Below are 16,051 nucleotides of genomic sequence, written 5' to 3' on the forward strand. Positions count from 1 at the left end.
CCGGGTTTTCTGGAGGACACCCTTTGCCCTTCGGGTAGGCTTGTGGTATCCTGGCCTTCCCTTCTCCTTGCTTACTTCTGCTTGGTGGGGGCTGGGCCGTCCTTCCTGTCCCCATGACATCCTCTGTTGGGGCCATGTGTTCTTCCAAGCTGGTGAGGTTCTCTCGCAGACCCTCCTCCCCTCTGGGTATGGCTAGGGTATCTATTCTACGTTAAGGAATCTGCAGCTAGTAGTCTCTATCAGATGTACAAGTTACTTACCTTCGGTAACGATGTATCTAGTAGAGACGATTCTAGCCGCAGATTCCTTCACGATCCGCCCTTCCTCCCCGTTCTGAGAGGGCCTTTCAGCTGGCATTCTGCAGTCACCCCCCTCTGGGTGGCTTTGTCTTCTGCGGGTGCCCTCTTTCCCTTCCTCCCTGGCAGGATGCTTCGTTCTGTTTTTGTTCCACTCCTTCCTTTCTGGTGATTGGGCAGTAGGTTCATGTGTACTCCTGCAACCCTACACCCTGGTTTTCCAGTGTGGGGCCTCCTTATAATCTTCTCCCTTTTTTCATTGCTTGGGGTTTCTAACTCCTCTGCAGTCCTCTGGGTTGGGGTCTGTTGGCTGTGCCTCGGCCTTTAGTTCTCTACAGGGGGATACGACTCTCCTTGATGGTGTTGTCTTGTGGTAATTTGTCGTTACTCCTCTGTTCTGGACTTATTGCCCTTCACTGTTCTAGATTGTGGTTGCAGACTTTGTCGTCTGCCACGACATTTTTCACATGTTTTTCTGCCTCCAGGGAGGTTATCGCCTTCGCTTTGCAGGGTTGCTTCTCAGAGCGGTGCTCTGCTCTTTCCCTTCCATGCTTTTCAGTGACACAGTGCTTGGCACTGTCCCTAATGGTGCTGTTCCTCACCATTCGCTTCTTCCCTTTCTGTTTCACTCATTTTTTTTTCGCACACTGTTCCCATACTCACAGTTTTGTTTGTGATGGCTCCGCGTTGTGGCGCGGAAAAGTTCTCCGAAGAAAACTGACGTCAGCGCGCCGGGGTGGGACTTGTGACCTCGCTGACGTGATGTCAGCGGACGTCAGGGCGGAGTCACGTGGTGCCGCCCCCGGCGCGCAGAGATGCTGTGGCAAAATAAATTCCAGATCCAGTCTCACGCCTGGGGATAATTCTACGTTAAGGAATCTGCGGCTAGAATCATCTCTACCAGGTACATCGTTACCGAAGGTAAGTAACTTGTACTTCAGGGTGAAAGAAGACAATTTAGTGAAAGATGAAATACCCTGCTTCCGTTATTTTGGCTAGGCTAGAAGGATGACCAGATTTCAGAGTTCAGCTCTTCTCTACCCTGTGAGTCTTGTGAAAGACACGTTTTGTATATGCCCTCACAAGTTTGATTCCAAGCTCCTTTGTCTGGTGTATTCCTACTGTATACCTCCCATACCTATTAACTCTGCTTTCCCCTCTAGCCAGAGGCCTTTGAACTAAAAACTAAGTAGTAGCCATTTGTAGTCACTTCTGGTCCTAGACTATTTCTAATTCAACCCAGAGAATGCTGGCTCCAGCTAGGAGTGTGTTGATAGTCTATTAGACAGATACTGCAGCTTTGGTCTGCTCTGGGACAGCAGAGCCTTTGCCTACCTTGTTAATTCAACTGCAATGGTCTTGGTCCACAAAGCTCATTGCAGGGAAAACTTTGACAACCCCCATACTGCTTAAAGTCTGGTTGTTCTGTCTCAGGTTAACCTTGCTGAAACCTAGGGAATTTTTCCTGTCCTGCTGACCCTTCCCATTGTGAAGATATGATCTGCAATCTGCCCTGCCTTTATCAGCATTTGATTTAGTTAGCGTACATAATCTTCTACGAAAGTTATTTTGAGGAGAAAAAATAAATCAATCTATTGCCTCGCAACCCCACACATGCCACCCCATCCTCCCTCCACCCCCGGTAAAGAGATCACCTAACTTCTTGTTAAAAGTGGCCAATAAAGTTACTGAGTTTCAGATAAGATTACTTTTACCATTTGAGAAGGCATTTTGCCTTTGTAATTAAAACATATTCCCAAATATACAAATTCACTTTCTCTATCCAGGGGTGTATTATTTAGACTAATTTTCTTAGGAGTATATAGTTTTCCCACAAACACGATTTTGCAATTAACTTTGCTTACAACTGATTTCTTCTGTATAGCATTTTACACCCAGAAGTTGTTGTAACAAGTTCATGATCCGTACCAGCAAAATAGCATTTTCAGCAGCATTGTGCAGACATGGTACAAAGAGGTCATTATGCTTAATTTAGCACAATCTACTGTAATTCCTTAACGTTGTTCATCAAGGTAATACATAAACGCATTAAATAGAATTGGTGCCATTAGACATCCCTATCTGATCTGAGTTTACAACCCTAAAGCTGCAGGTTTAGTAGCGTGAATCTTTTCTGGATTCACATGCTGTGTATTATTCGGCCATCTAGTGGTTGGGCCCAGAATTCTCCTGTTAGTAGTCAGTCTTTTTTTTTCCTTTTGTTTTTGGTGTCAACGATCCCACCATTTGGTGTCATACCCAGCCTCTTCTGACATCATACTCCTTCCCTGAAAGCTTCACGTGTGTTCACAATCTTCAGATTCTTTTTTTCTGCGGTTGTGTCTGGAAGCCTAGCTGAAGACTCTTTAGTCTACGAAGAAAAAGATTTGGACCAAGTTCCCTGAGAGTACACCAAAGTTCACAGAGAATGTATTGGAGAAAACTAAGTCAATCGGATACAGGGAGGCCATAATCAGAGAAAGCCCAGACAAGGGTTCGCACAGAAGGACAGCCATCAGTAGTGTACCCTTTGTCTTCCGTTCAGTCACAAGAACAACGAGTGCAAGGCCTGTGTGGATTTCAAGCTGGAGACGTTGAGGGCCAAAGGCAACCACACTGTGCCATGCAGAAGCAGACTCCAACTGTTTAGAGACCTGGGTTTGTCGAGTGACAGCAAGAAAACCTCGCCAAAGTGTCAGAAGGAGAAGGCTTGGATCTTTAGATGCGAATCGTCGATGTAGAGAAGGAACATCGGAATTCAAAAGATAAGAGACCTTAGGTAACCCTGAAATAACACTCTGGGGTAGTGTGTAAGACCTCAGACTCTAGGATACCGAGAGCTGCCTCGGCGCTGAGAAAAATCGCTGACCAAAGGCAAGCAGACACAAAAAGAAGCACTTGGGTCCCACACCAAGGACACCACAGGCGGTCAAACCCACGAAAAGACAACAAAGCCGAAACATGATATGGGTTGCGACTTTGACTTTGAAAGAAGACAAAAATTGATAATGTCAAAGGGGAACGAGCAAAACACAGACGAAGGATACTTCAACGCCGTAAAGAAAATCTACGATGCTCTATCATGAGCGTCGTTCTGCCGAAATCGAGAGAAAGAAAAAGTCTCGAAGCAGAAATGGCTGCACTTCTGCAAAAGAAAAAAGATTTTGATACTTTCTTTCGGGAAATTCAAATTCTGCAAAACCCTTTGCCGAAAGAACAGGTAGAGGAGGAAGGCAAAGGTTTAAGACCCCACCCAATAAGTGGTAGAAATTTGAAAATTGCGATTTAAAAGAAAATCTCAATACACTTGAAGTCATTTTAGGTGGACGAAAAAGACTCCATTTTGCCATGAAACTCATAACTATTTATGAATTTTTTCAGTTAAAATAAAAAATGGGAAAAGTTGTTTTTACTTTGGAAAAATAAAATACGAGAATTATTTTCACCTAAGAAAAAAAAAAAAATGTACAGGTTGACAAGACTGCAAGAGGTTATGGGTGTAGAGCCTGGGTGCAGGTCTAACCCTGTGCCCAACCTGTGCTGTGCATGGCCAAAGAACCTGCGATGTTGGTGCTGGGTGCCCCCAACAGGTTGGGTGTAGGGACTGACCCGCCAAAAGTCATTCACAGTTTGGGGTAGGGGCCTGGGTTCGAGCCCAGGGTATTCAACTGTGCACACCATGTTGTTAGAAATTAAATATATGAAGACAAAAACAAATTTACTGAAAAAGGTAAAAAGTGATTTACGGCTCAAGCGCTCAAAAACACTGAAATTTGACAGTTATGGTTATAAAATGACTCAACACACGCCATAAAATTAACACTTGAGAGCCCCCATGAAATTTTGTGCACCACAAAATATGATTGTCTGGAGGAGAGTTCAAATAAACTGCTGTCCTCAAACTTGACTCAGCTCGGTCTCAAGGGTTTTGTGCAATTGAAAAACATTACCATAGCCATGTGGGATAACATGTAAAACGTGAGTGATGGCTCAAGTGCACAAAATCACTGAAATTAAACAGTTATGGTTATAAATACACTCAACACTTGCCATAACTTGCACTGCCCGCTATTCTCAATTTCAATAGGGATATGGCATATTCAGACTGAAGCAGCTATTAAGGTAGCAACATGGTGGACTGAGCCAAGTTAATTCATATGTTGAATGCACGAAACGGAACTCACTCCCTGAAAGGTAGGTTCTACCCAGACACCAGTTTAGCACTAGACTGTTCCAAAAGTAGCATCAAGGGCACATTTACTGACCCAGCATTGAAACTAGGTAACGAAAAATAGCTATAACCTGATAAAGTGAGGCTGAACATATGGTTCAAGCATGGGATGAGCTTTTGCAAGAACTGACAAACTAGGGGGCAGAAGACACACAGAATGTATCACGCAATGGGGATGATGGAAGCTGTCAGAGAAGAGACACATTGAGAATAATGACTGTGGTGATAATCTTTCAAATATAGGAGCTGTTTGACGGGGCTTTATGGCCCCTCACCTGCGGGGTGGAAACTCTGCCCCATGCTCTTAAACACTCAATATCCCCACCACTGTGATCAACACTCTTGGAAAACCACACTATCCACCAACATTGCTTCCCCTCCACCCAAACCACCACATACATATTACACCCCCTGCAATATGATACCATGCCACAAGAGTACTTTGTTACCTACCATCCATAAATGAGTGATTACATTATAACTTGCACACTTCGATTTCAGTCTGCTTTCTCTAAGTAATTGAAAAACAGAATGGACAATGAAGTAAATCGATTCTAAAACAGATCTGGGTAGCTCAGAGGCATTCACTAGATCATTTGGAAATTCCTACATTTACGGTAAAGAGATTTTTTCAGTCAGACCCACTACATTTTAAAGGATAAAATATAGACTATAGTAGCCAAGCCTATTGAACAAGTCTTATGACATGGAAGCTATGCAGAACAATGTATAAACTTAAGTAGATGATAATAAAGTTTGTCATGTAATAAAGCTTTTTAGTTATATCGTTCTATTACAGAAGAATGTGCTTTTTAATGGTTTGAATGTTTATGAATTTTTTAATTCAAAAATTAAGTCTCAATTTTAGATGAAATTAAACAAATTAACCTTTGCTTTCCTCCCGTTTAGACATGACAAGTCGACTTCTTGGGCATTCCGTGGATGGAAGTAAATTACCCCATCTAACCAGCTACGATTGTGAAGTCAACGCACCTTTACAGGACAGCAGAAATCTGTTACAGGGAGAAGAATTGCTTAGAGCTCTAGATCAGGTTAACTGATCTTTAATCATCCTGCTTTTGGACACTTATGAATCATCATCCCTTCCCTTCTCACCCTTAAGGCAGCAGTCTATTTATATTTTCTATACCTGATCTTAGAGGCCTGGCTACAATACTGCACTATTCGAGTTAGCTCAGTTCTGATCCGCAGTCTACTTTTCTCGGCAGTCTTTAAGACCTAAATTTTACAGCATCATTGATGCACATCATTTTCTTTGACACATTAAGTTGAAACAAACACTTTAAAATCAGCAGTGAATGCACGTTCCATTATTGTTTGGCTAAGGAGTAAATGCTAGATAAAATATTTAACAGTGAAATATCCACTTAGCTAAAAATGTTGCACTCCTTACAGCAGACTTGTGTTTTCCTCAGTGCTGCCCTCAGAAAAGTTCTGTTGTATTAGGTTTTCTTTGCAGAAGAAACGATGCTTTGTGCACTGTGCACTGTAGCCTCAATCGCACAATATATATTTTCTTAAGAAAAACTAAAAATACCAGCAGTTCTCATGCAATATACTCTGCATTTGTGACTAGTTCTACAAAAAGGAATAAACTAACATTTTTCCATTTGTTTCAGTTTTTGCCTAATAAATCATGTTAAGCCTGGATGGAGTAGGTCATTGTTAGTCGCACTGTAATGTAAACTTTTCTTAAAATGCTGTGTAGTGGATACTACGGAAAGAATGTGAACTATTTGCAATCTGTTAAAGAAAGATTTCAGCTGGAGTAGCAGCATTTACTGTCAAATCTCTTAATTTTTTAAAGAGATTTACATTTCTAAAGTATGTAGTTTCTGTGCCACCTCTTTAAACCTTACCTGCAGTTGTGAAAATGCATTCTAGTGTTGCATAACTACTATTGAATATAAATGTTCTGCTTACCCTGCGTGGAATAGGTGATATTTCAAACGGATTGTAACAGTTTATGCATTGGTAGGAAACCTGCATAGTACATGGAGTTGTTCAGTTTTTGATGTTTCGTTTCATGCACTGTCGCTATTAATGTTTTTATTTTTTCATAGAGATTTTAATGACTGAAAATATTTTTAGAGGACTTTATTTCGCCATGTATCACCACATCTGAACATCTTCTCCTTTCTTTGTACTGTACCAATCGTGCAAATTATTTTCTATTCATTTTTCCCGTTTGTGGTTGGATCTAACACTAACTGTATTGTTTTATTACATCAATAAACATTATACGTGGACCAGGCTACATGTTCCTCAAGCACTTGTTTCACTGGTTTTCTAAGTAGTCCTTTTATAAATTTGCTTCAACAATTTTCCAACCTTACAAGTATCCATCAAAACTACAGAGACCATAAGTTTTGGCAGGTAATGACATAATCTGTTCTCTGAACTACCCGTTGACAATATACACTCCTACTTTTCAAACTTATTACATCAAAAAAGCTGGTCAGACACTTGTTTGTGTGTGCTCATTTGTCAGTGTGTATACGCCATCAATCAGTGCATATCACCTGTTAATTATATATTTTAACCACTCACGTCTCTTGTATACCAACAGGGGCTAAAATCGCAGCCTGTGACAATGCACCTGTGACCTTGTTTGGGGCTTGAAGGTTTTGGAGGTTAAGATTTTGCTTTACCAGAAAGAACCCTGTAGAAGCACAAACAAAATTATTATTTACCTTTTATAGATTTGCATATTGTTTTTTGGGATTGTTTGTTCTAGGTATACCAATTGTATCATTTAGTTTCGATTCATTTGCTCATAACTGAAGTACAGTTTCAGATCAAAGCACCTGTTCTTTTTCAATACGGGGGGATGCTTCTCATCTGTTTGGGACGCCAAATACAGGGAATCTGCCAGGCTCCTGGGGCTTGTGGTCTTGTGACTCCTTGGATGCAAGAGTCCTTGTGATGAATATACAACTGCAAAATCCCAGCAGTTTTGACCTCTGTTGAATATTCTGGTGTATTCATTCACTACTGAAGATTCTATGGAATCTTGGTCAAGAGGCCGTGCATCGCTGGACATGGCTGGAACAGCAGGGCATAAACCTGGTGGTTCAACACCTGGCAGGTTCTCTGAATGCCAGGGCAGACTAGCTCAGCAGTCTATGCCTTGTGGGTCACGAATGGCATCTCCAGCCAGAGGTGGCACATAGTCTCTTTCAGCAGTGGGGAGAGCCTTGGTTAGATCTGTTCACCTCTGAAGAGAACACACAATGTCAGTTGCATTACATGTTAATGTTTCAAAGGCAGCTATCGCTCACCAACACTTTTCGGCGTGAGTGGAGCTCAGGCCTCCTGTATGCCTTCCCGCTCACACCACTCCTGCCCAGAGTTCTCAAGAAGTTCAGGAAAGACTGGGCTCAATTCATTCTCTGGCTCTCGACTGGGGGCGGAGAGTTTGGTATTCTGAGCTTCTGAAAATGAGCATCGATCAGCCGATCAGGTTGCCCCTTCAGGAGGATCTTCTGTCGCAGCAGCAGGGGAGGGTTCTCCACCCGAAACCTGTCAACTCTCCGCCTCCTTGTGTGGAGATAGAGTAGTGGCAGTTGATAGCATTTGACCTTCCTCCCGAAGTTTGTAGTTATTCTGAAGGCCAGGCATCCCTCCACCAAAACGTATACGCCTGCTATTCGCAACATTTTAAAAATATTGTACGGAAAAGTCTATCGACCCTCTTTCTGATATTCTTGTAGTTATTCTTACCCTTGACCAGCAAGGCTCTGTCTGGGTGCACTCAAGGGTTATCTTTCTGCTCTGACCTCTTTTCTGCAGCTGCCTGACCAAACCTCTTAATTCAAGTCCCCTACTGTAAATAGGTTCCTAAAAGGGCTTGTTCATATGTTTCCCGCTACACCCTTCATTATGCCTCAGTGGGATCTGAACCTGGTTCTCAATTGCCTCATGTGTACCTCCTTTGAGCAGCAACATACTTGTCCCCTCCAGTTGCTTACCATCAATACAGCATTTCTTATGGCAATATCATCTGCCCGGAGGATGAGTGAGCTGCAGGCTTTATCATCCAACCCTACCCATCTTATGATATTTCCGGATAAGGTGGTACTTTGCACCCGGGCCTCTTTCCTACCTAAAGTGGTGATCCCATTCCATTTGGGTCAATCCGTCGCACTGCTCACCTTTTATGCTCCTCCACATCCCTTTAAGGAAGAGGAGTGACTCCATCGTCTGGACGTAAAAAAAGATTTGTCAGTGTACCTTGACTGGATAAAAGAGTTCCAAGTGGGTGCCCAACTCTTCGTGGGCTATGTAGGAGATAAAAAAGGTTGGGCAGTTCAAAAACAGACCAGTTGGCGCTGGGTTGTTTTCTGTATCAAGATCTGCTACGCCCTGGCTAAAAAGCAGCCTTCTCTAGGATTAAGGCCACATTCCATCAGAGGGAAGGCTGTGACCACATAGTTAGCTCGTAGGGTGCCAGTCCTGGACATTTGTAATGCAGCAATGTGGGCTTCCCTGCCTGCACACATTTGCTAAACACTACTGCCTGGACATTCAGGTCTGTACAGATGGGCATTTAGCTCTTTCGATCCTGCAAGACTTTTTAGTCTTGTAATTTGTCCGCAGCCCACCTCCAGGATGGTATGCTTTGGGTATCTATTCAAAGGTAAGGAATCTGCAGCTAGAAGTGTCTCTCAGATGAACAAGTTACTTACCTTCAGTAATGCATTATATGGTAGAGACAATATCTAGCTGCAGATTCCTTACAGACCCACCCATGCCTCTCGCTCTGCGGACATATTTATAGAGCTAGGGTTGCTCCCTTTTCAGGGCCCTAGTTTGGACACACATCAGTCAATTTGCTGCTGGCATGAAAAGTCGTGAAAAGTAACTGACGTCCACGAGCCTGGGTGGCGCCTATATAGGTGACCGTGACGTTACATCCAACGCCCACGATGCCACGCGGAACCGTCAGAGCCACTTGATGACGTGCAGGGGTACTCCTCACACAAGTTTCCAGATCCAGTCTGATGCCTGGGAAATTCAAAGGTAAAGAATCTGCAGCAAGATATTGTCTCTACCAGATAATGTGCTACCGAAGGTAAGTAACTTGTTCGTTTGGGCTGTACTTGTTCATTAGATCACTATGGGAAGCTGCAGAAGAACACATGAATCAACTGACAGGCTGCTTCTGCTGTTGGAAGTAGGTTTCCCTTAGAATATCTGACTTCGTTCTCACATGGCTGAGGAAGATAGTCTAGATTTGTAGAAAATGTGCACTCTTTTTAGCTTCTGGAGGACCTTCTCTAATCCCTTAGTTAAAATCATTAGAGAAAACGGTTTCTCAAACTTGGTTCATCAAATACCAGCAGAGGATCAGCACTTTTCACAGGATAAAATCATCTTAGAACACACCAAAATTTATAAAATTAGTGTGGTCCCACCAACAAATGATTTAGATTGTGACTATAACCTGTTATAACCCTTTATTTGTGCTCCTTTTCGTGATCCGCAAAAGCATGCTTTTAGTATATACATATCAATGGGGACCACACCCATAATCCTGTAATGGCTAACTTGGGGGTGAGAGCGTGCTCACCCTGCCCCCTTATATATCGTTTATATTCATTTTCAGGAAGCAGGGACAATGTCCATGAATCCTTTAATACCTGTCACAACATATTGTCCTGGTTGTTCAGGTAGTGGCTAGCCAATTGGGATAGACATGCTCTTCACAGTGGCCAATCAGACCATATCTGGACACCTTAATTGTATTATTTTTTAAATTTCTTTTAGCCATTAATCTATTTCTACTGAAGAAAAAAAGAGTAAAACTTTCATTATACTTAGATGTTGGAATGAGATAAGAGCTAATTGCCGATGAGCTATCCTTGTCATCCTGTGGAAATATGGATTTTTCTGGTCAGTTATGTCCCCTATCTTGGACCCCAACGGTTCTATGTGCATGTCACAAGTACATGTATGTTCCCTCCAGTTCCAGTTATGAAGACGCGAATACATGTGCGTCCACCGTCAACATGTCCTCTGTCAGATCCGCCATGAATAGGCCGGATATTCCATTCCTAAATATGAAAGGCCACCGACTTTATATGGCTCAGTTACTCCATTTTGCAGTCTAGGCAAGTAGGCCCTGATTCTGTCATCAAACTCTTCTTGCCTTCTGCCTCTGAAAGCTCCAGTCTGAGCCTGCATCTGTGACCATGAACTTTGTCTCATTCTCTGCGCGGCTCACGAAGCCTGACATCAGCCTATTCTCTGCCAAGAACTGTATTTCACCTTCGAATTATCTGCTTCCCCCTCAGCCGATGCATTCCTGCCTAGTAGTTTAAGTAAACATTCTTCCAGTTACCGAGCAAAAGGCCCGGCTTCTCTGTCCTCATGCAAGTAATTCATAGCCCTGTTACCATGGAATATTCCTATCCCCTCGCATTTAGTGTAGACACTTAGACGCTTGTACACGCACGCACAGTCAGTATAGAATAGATTCTGTCCGAGAGTCCTTCTTTCGTGGATAGCATAGTTCTTTAAACATAGGATGTTAGATATGATTTGGGATTAGGTTGACTTGACCCCCCAGACTTCTTGTCTCCACATGTAGAGCTAAATGTCAAGTCCCCTTCACCCCCTAGTCGCACGTCAATTACACGTCATGCTGCTGCGCGCGCATCTATGCCAAGTATTATCTTATGGATCCACCTATATGTGACATCATAACCAATTATGTTCCTTTTTACTCCTTATTACACCCATTTTTGGTTACGCAGATAAATCGTCATTTTCCTTATCAATTGTTACGCCTATTGCATTCGCTTCATTGTAATGTATGATCTATAAAAGTCATTTCATGTCAATAATGTATGTACTTCACTTCCTGAACCCCCGTGGTGATGGAACTTGGAGCAACCGATTATAATCGATCACTGGAATAAAGCCCATTCCGAACCTCTAATACCACGGATTCTGCCTCTCATTTTACTGAGCTATTTTATTATGTTTCTGTATCAAATTAAGTCCAGGTAAAGGAATTTTATTTACCACATGAATGGCGCCCGAATAGGGACACTTTCTCATCTCACGCGCCGGCGGTGAGTTGCAGGCCCGGTCTCCTGCCACAGCTGGACGGACAATAACGCGTACCAGCAGGATTTCCTGTATCTCCCTCCGGTCAAGCGGGGGCGACTGAGGCTGCGATCAACACCCAGACGAGGCGGTGAGAAGTGCGAAGTATCCCGACCAGAGCCTAGCTGAGAGAGCAAGATCCGAGGTATACAGAGACCCACCAGTTCGAAGTCAAGCCCAGTTTCCGACGAGTCGAGTCCAGTCCGGTTCAAGTTCAAGTTACCGAGGCCTTCCGTTTCCGAAGCTACCCGGTGAGTACCATTACTGGGGAGGCATTTCTGACGTGCACATAGGTTGTGCCGGTCAAGACGGGTTTGGGTACACAAATCCGGTCTGCACTGTTTTAGCAGTGTATCTGTACTGTTTAGCAGTATATCAAGTATTTCCGAAGTATCTAGTTATTGTCAAGAATTATGCTTGGTGATTAGTTATGCAGACGATCATCATTGTTGTTTCAGTTAAAGGTTTAATGTTAAATGTTTTAAGTACGTCCTGCATATTGTGGTATGAATGACTGTTCTTTATCGTGTTTATTGTATTAAGTCTGTTCAAAATCAAGTATCAGGTCAGTTGGTCAAAATCAAGTATAAGGTCAGTTGCCAATATGCCGCTCTTTTCGAAAATAAGACAGATCACTACTAGAAAAGGGGTTCTCGAAGAAGCCGTCCCTATTCCTCCTAGGGATACTCCAGGGCACTTCATGTATCACAAACATGGCTTAGACGCTATATTATTTCTTGATTTATGGGTAGACTACACCAAGGGATTACCAGAAAGTCAGAGGTGGCCCACAGCGGGAACCTGGGATGCGGAGTGCATCATGAAAGTCGAGGAAGAGTTATGGAAAAGGAAGGTCAGACAGTCACAGAAAGACGCCGTTGAGTTATGGCGTAAAGAATCTCATAGACGCACAGAAAAAGCACGTAGACAGGAAGAAAAGAATAAAGAGAGTTCAAATAAAGTTCGAGAGAATCCATTAATTGAGGAAGGTATCCGAGTGAAATCAGAACAAGTAGATAGGCAAAGAAATGCCCTTATGAATGGTATGTATCCCCTTCTGGCCGAAGGATTACCTAAGGCTACTCCAGAGATACCGAAAGACTTGCCACCCCCATTGTTCCCAATAAAGGTACATCCTAAGGGGCATCCTAGAACCGCAGAAGATGTTTTTCTTTCCTCATATTTAGATGACGCAGCTCCCGAGTATGCTAATTCCGCCCCACATAGACCGCATACCAGGGAGATCCAACGCCAAGATCCAGTACCCGTATCCCTACAGCAACAAATCGAGTCACAAGTTCCGGCAAGCACATCTGTTTCTGCATCCGCTCCTACAGCTACTTCTATAGCTGTGTCCACACCTGTAGTTGCTGTGTCACGTTCGACGAATCCTTTCACACCCGACACCCCAGATGGGGCCACGGGAGGTGCTACCAATATTTTTTCTACGCCACCCAGAATGAATAAACTTACTTTTCAAGAGTCAGCACATTCACGTACACCCAAACTCATAAGTGCCCGTACGCTGAAGGAACTTCTTATAGATTGCAGATATGACCCTGTGCCCGGTAAAGAGGACGAAATGACCCTGGCATCATTGCGTATCAGACGAGCCGCAGTGTATTTAGGGAAGTTACCAGGAATGACTGCGCATCTAGATAAAATATATCATTTTGTCCAAACAGGGCGAGATCCAGAATGTATTAACAGAGCTATGGAATACCAGAAAGTAGAGATACAGGGGGAACTGTTACGTTTCCTCATAAATTGTGTGATCAGAAATCAAGACCGACCGGGGGTAAACCCGGAAGCAATGCAAATTCTTACCAGATGGAGCCAGAATATATCAGAAGGGAGACATGATAAGCAAAATTGTATAATAGCCATGTGCCGAAAGATCCGTAAAGAAATAGAACGCCTACACGAAGAGAGATTAGAGGTAGACTAGTTCGAACAAAGCGAGGAAGAAGGGTCAGGACTGCCCGTGGGACAGTCGGACACCATAGCCTATGTAGGTAGAGGAAGATCTTGTAATAGTAATAGATGTCTTACTGACTCGATACGTCCGATATGTCCAGATAATAACAGGAATTTCCAAATACCTATAATTAATATAAGGTCTAACGAGCATTCGTTCCAAACCGCCGACAAACTACTCCGAGAACGAAGGGGTTATCATTTTCTCGATTCTATGGATGAACAAGATTTAGCCAGGGCAGCTGTCCATTGGGTGGACAGTCCCGGAAAATATAGTGATGATACAGTAGTACGCACATTTTTGAATCTCACCCCAGATGAACAGAGGTTAGCTGGGATTTATATGATTCAACAACTCATTATACTATATCGGAGTCAGCATTCGGACCCTGGTCCCTTACCTGACATATTGACTAAATTGCTTATGAATAAATGGAGAGGTACAGGTACTAAATTAATTAAAGAAATTCTAGAATCAAGAAAGCAGTATATTCTTTTTGTATGCGCAGAGCATGTCTCATTGCCCGTCAAGGAAAGAACCACGTATCACATGGATAGACAGAATCCCTTACGAGAAGTGCACCCAATAAAAGGCGAGGACAACGAGTTTAAGCGCGTATTTGTATATACGCCCATATCAAAAATAGAATTGTTACAAATGAAGAAAGTGGTACCCAGTCATGACAAAGATCCAGCGGGTTTTCACCGAGAAATTAAAGACATGTTACTCATGGGAGAGTATACCTATCCCGACATTATGACAATATTAAAGGTATTGATGCCTGCTGGCATTTATGAGAAACTCAAGGAAAAAGAGTGGGAGGTAGGAGACCAAAAGATAGAATGGTCAGTGTTAGAAGCGGAAGAAAAGGCCCGAACTGCAGGAGCAGGACTTGGGGATAAAACTAAAGCACTACCAGGTTTACTAGTACAGGTACTGCCGCGTTTATTAACTACGAAAAAGGAAGATTGGGGTACAATTTCAGCCTGTAAACAGAAGCAAGATGAAGACACTAGTGATTACTATGCCCGATTTGAAAAATGTTTTGGTATAAATAGTGGCATAAAAGCAAGTAGCGAATCATACCCACATCTGTTTGTAACAAAATTAGTAGAAAATGCCCTGCCCCCAGTAAAGAATAGAGTATTAAAATTCGAGAGTACCTGGCAAGGTAACACTCCATCACAAATGTTACAAATGTTACAGTACCATCACAATAGAATTAGAGAGGAACAAGAACATGAACACAGACGCATGAAAGACACGAAAATGAAAATGCTAGTTTCCCAGACAGTTCCAGCTGAAGGACATAAAAAGGGTATGACACATTCCGATTCAGCAGGACCTGTAAAAGGGACATGCAATTATTGTAAAAAGCCAGGTCATTACGTACACGACTGTCCAGTTTTAAAACATAATATCGCCATAGGTAAAACACAAGAAAGATCACGGCCACTCAGACAAGATCAGTATGAACAAGGAGCTCTGCAGCATGCCCAGGCCATGCCAGCCGCACAACAGCCAATACAGTTTGTGCCAGCTGCACCACCGTTGCCTGTTGCTGCCACACAGACAACAACACGACAAATGTATCAGACCGCACAGTATGAATATCCTGAGTATCAGCGTTACGCATGAACTAGCCTAGGGAGGGAAGTTGACTTACCCCTTATTGAAATACCTGTAGATCAAGAAGGACCTTATGTACATAGTGAATTATTAGGCCAAGATAGAAAATTTTTACTCGATACAGGGGCAAGTCGAACAACTATAAAACGTAGTGAAGTTCCAGGGGCACCCCTCTCAGGCTCACAGAATATTTCCCTTGGTTTTTCAGGAAAACCTATTGTTAATGAAGTATCACAGCCTCTTCCACTTACGATAGGACCTCTGACCCGAACTACAGATTTATTGCTTACTGAATCATGTCCAGAAAACTTGCTAGGAATAAAAACATTGAAAGCTCTAGGAGCCATAATATGTTGTTCTCCGGAAGGAGTAAGGTTGTTTTTACGTGATTTTAAAGGTCACTATGTGTCTAGAGACATGGATCCCCGACTGCAGACTTTACCTACACATCTATGGGCACAAGGCCCTACTGATGTTGGTTGCATGAATATTACACCATATCGAGTCACATTAAAGGCAGGAGTGGTGCTACCACGAATGCGACAATACAAGTTACCACCAGATGCTGTAGTGGCTTTACTACAAATCATTGACGAGCTCATTGCCCAAGGAGTAGTTGTGGAAACAGACTCCAATGTATGTAATTCACCGATAATTCCGATTCTTAAACGAACAGATCCAAAGGCCCCGCCAGTATATCGATTGGTTATTGATCTGCGCGAATTAAACAAGTGCATTGTGCCACAATTCCCTGTGGTCCCAGATATCTCGTCATTACTGACA

The 16,051-nt window shown here is 42.9% G+C and overlaps 1 protein-coding gene across 4 annotated transcripts in view; it reads left to right on the forward strand.

Moving 5' to 3' along the window:
- HIF1A (hypoxia inducible factor 1 subunit alpha) overlaps positions 1–6,802 on the forward strand; it is a 263,036-nt gene extending 256,234 nt beyond the window's left edge. For all 4 annotated transcript variants that reach the window (XM_085626181.1, XM_085626182.1, XM_085626185.1 and 1 more), the window contains exon 15: positions 5,437–6,802. In XM_085626181.1, the coding sequence (XP_085482307.1) occupies positions 5,437–5,588 (152 nt within the window). In that variant the 3' untranslated portion in view covers positions 5,589–6,802. The remainder of the gene's footprint in view (positions 1–5,436) is intronic.
- The last annotated feature ends 9,249 nt before the right edge of the window (positions 6,803–16,051 follow it).

The sequence above is a fragment of the Triturus cristatus genome, chromosome 9 (assembly GCF_964204655.1).
Source record: "Triturus cristatus chromosome 9, aTriCri1.1, whole genome shotgun sequence".
Taxonomy (NCBI): domain Eukaryota; kingdom Metazoa; phylum Chordata; class Amphibia; order Caudata; family Salamandridae; genus Triturus; species Triturus cristatus.